Here is a 2,023-nt window from a genome sequence, read left to right as displayed (position 1 = left end):
CTCCAAAACCAAACTCGTAAACATATCATTAATATAGAGATTAAGTATAGAAATAACATTACATATAAACACAACATGCATGGTCCAAATTTAATACTCCAATCATATACTATATAAGTAATTATCATTCCTAGTAAACAAAGTTAGGATTGGACATAACGATGTCTTCCAGCATCCAAAGATCCATGTTGTTGCTGTTATTATTGTCAACACTATTGAACTGCTGCATAGGTTGTTCATTCTCCAACTCAAGGAACCATTCAAGGTCTGAGATTTGTTGCTTTAGGTCAAAACCCTCACCAACAGTATCATGGTTGATGCAACGTTTCTTAGCTGGAGGCGGAGAAGGGAAGTTGAGCTTGGCCTTGTCACCGCGGATGCGAATGGCGGCTTTATCGTAGGCCGCAGCGGCTTCCTCGGCGGTGTTGAAGGTGCCAAGCCAGACACGGACACCCTTATAAGGATCCCTAATCTCAGCTGCCCATTTTCCCCATGACCTTTGCCTTATTCCTCTATACACATTCTTCCGAACCTTACCCTTAGCCATGCCCTTAGGAGCTTCTTCATGAGAATACTCATTGTTTATGGCAACAACCTTCAAGTTTTTCTTCTTTTCCTTGTCAGATTCTACCATTGCCACACACATTTATTATTGCTACATTATCTCATAATTATTATGTAGTTCTCTTGTCTAAGTTTGATTGCTGGTGTGTAATGTAATCCATATTTTGACTATGTTTTTGATTTAATTGGTGAAGATAAAGTATTGTGATAGTTGTGATTATATGTCATCTAGAAACATTATTTTTATGTAGTAAATTATTAAATTATGTGTTTAAATTAATAAGATTTTTTAATATATAGTTCTATATATATTATACAAATAATGTAAAAACATAAAATGATAATCAGGTTTATAAAAAAAAAGTAATTCAAATTGGCTTTTATCTCAAAAGATTATTTACCCTTTTTTAGATTCTTGAGTTAAAAACTTGAAAGCTATCAACTTTGCCTTTTCTTTCTTCTTTTGCTTTTTATTAGTTGATGGATATAGGAAAACGTAAGTAAAAGAAAAATTAAAAAAAGGTATATTGTAAATGTCAAAGAAGTGAATTATTTTTCATAAGAAAACAAAAGTGAATGCTTGAACTTCACTTCATTTTCATTCATACCCCTTAAACAATTAAGCATAACTGGCTCATGTATCCAAGAAACTAATTGATGACATACCCAGATGAATGTTAAAAGAAATTACATGTCATGAGAGCAAAATTTAGATGATAATTACTCATAAAAGGAAAAAGAAAAAGTTTTGCTTGATTTTTAATGGTAACTTTCTTTGTTTTTTTGTAAATAAATTAAAGCAATAAACTAGTAGTTAAACTCCTAGAATTGAAACTCTAACTCAATAGCATCAAATACAAAAAAGTATATAGTTATACCCATGAAGAAAGGGTGACAAAAAAGTTAGATAGGAATATGAAGAAAGTATATAGTATTAGTAAGTAACATAATTTTATTGAATTAGGTACACATACCTTTGGTTTGTGGGATTTGAGGTGGCTTATGATCAAAGTAGAAGGGTGGTGGTTGTTGGTCCTTAGAAGTAGGGTTGGTGGCATCAAAGCCAAGGAGATCAGAGAGAGGGTCAAGCTCAGCCCATAGGTCTTGGTGGGTAACCAAGTTCCGGCCACGCTTCACACCAATGAAGTCAGAGATGATAGCTCCCCCACACATATTTCCTTAGATAGAGACAAACAAACTTGTAATAAGTGACACTATATATGAGAGAAAAATGTGAGAAAGTTAGACAACATAAGTTAAGTTGGAGTTATGTCTAGATTTATATGGAAGTTTCATATTTGGTTATGACATAATCGGATCACATGTCTCTAATATTGTCGTATAATCTATCCGAAATCAATCATATATTGATATATAAATAAAAGAAATTTTTTAAAAATAAAAATAATAAAATGTAATATTTTAATTGACTTAAAATAGATAGTGAAATACGGATGAT

General features: G+C 32.2%; 1 protein-coding gene across 1 annotated transcript; it reads right to left on the bottom strand.

Annotated features, from left to right (window-relative positions):
- LOC109328903 (ethylene-responsive transcription factor RAP2-3-like) lies at positions 1-1,819 on the bottom strand. Its single transcript, XM_019562544.1, has 2 exons — positions 1,539-1,819; positions 1-627 (listed from the first exon to the last, which is right to left on the bottom strand). Exons 1-2 carry the CDS (start codon positions 1,735-1,737, stop codon positions 131-133), a joined length of 696 nt encoding a protein of 231 aa, XP_019418089.1. The 5' UTR covers positions 1,738-1,819; the 3' UTR covers positions 1-130.

This window comes from Lupinus angustifolius, chromosome LG16, assembly GCF_001865875.1.
Source record: "Lupinus angustifolius cultivar Tanjil chromosome LG16, LupAngTanjil_v1.0, whole genome shotgun sequence".
NCBI lineage: Eukaryota > Viridiplantae > Streptophyta > Magnoliopsida > Fabales > Fabaceae > Lupinus > Lupinus angustifolius.
Note: the sequence above shows the minus strand (reverse complement) of the source record. Positions and strands in the feature narration are given on the sequence as shown.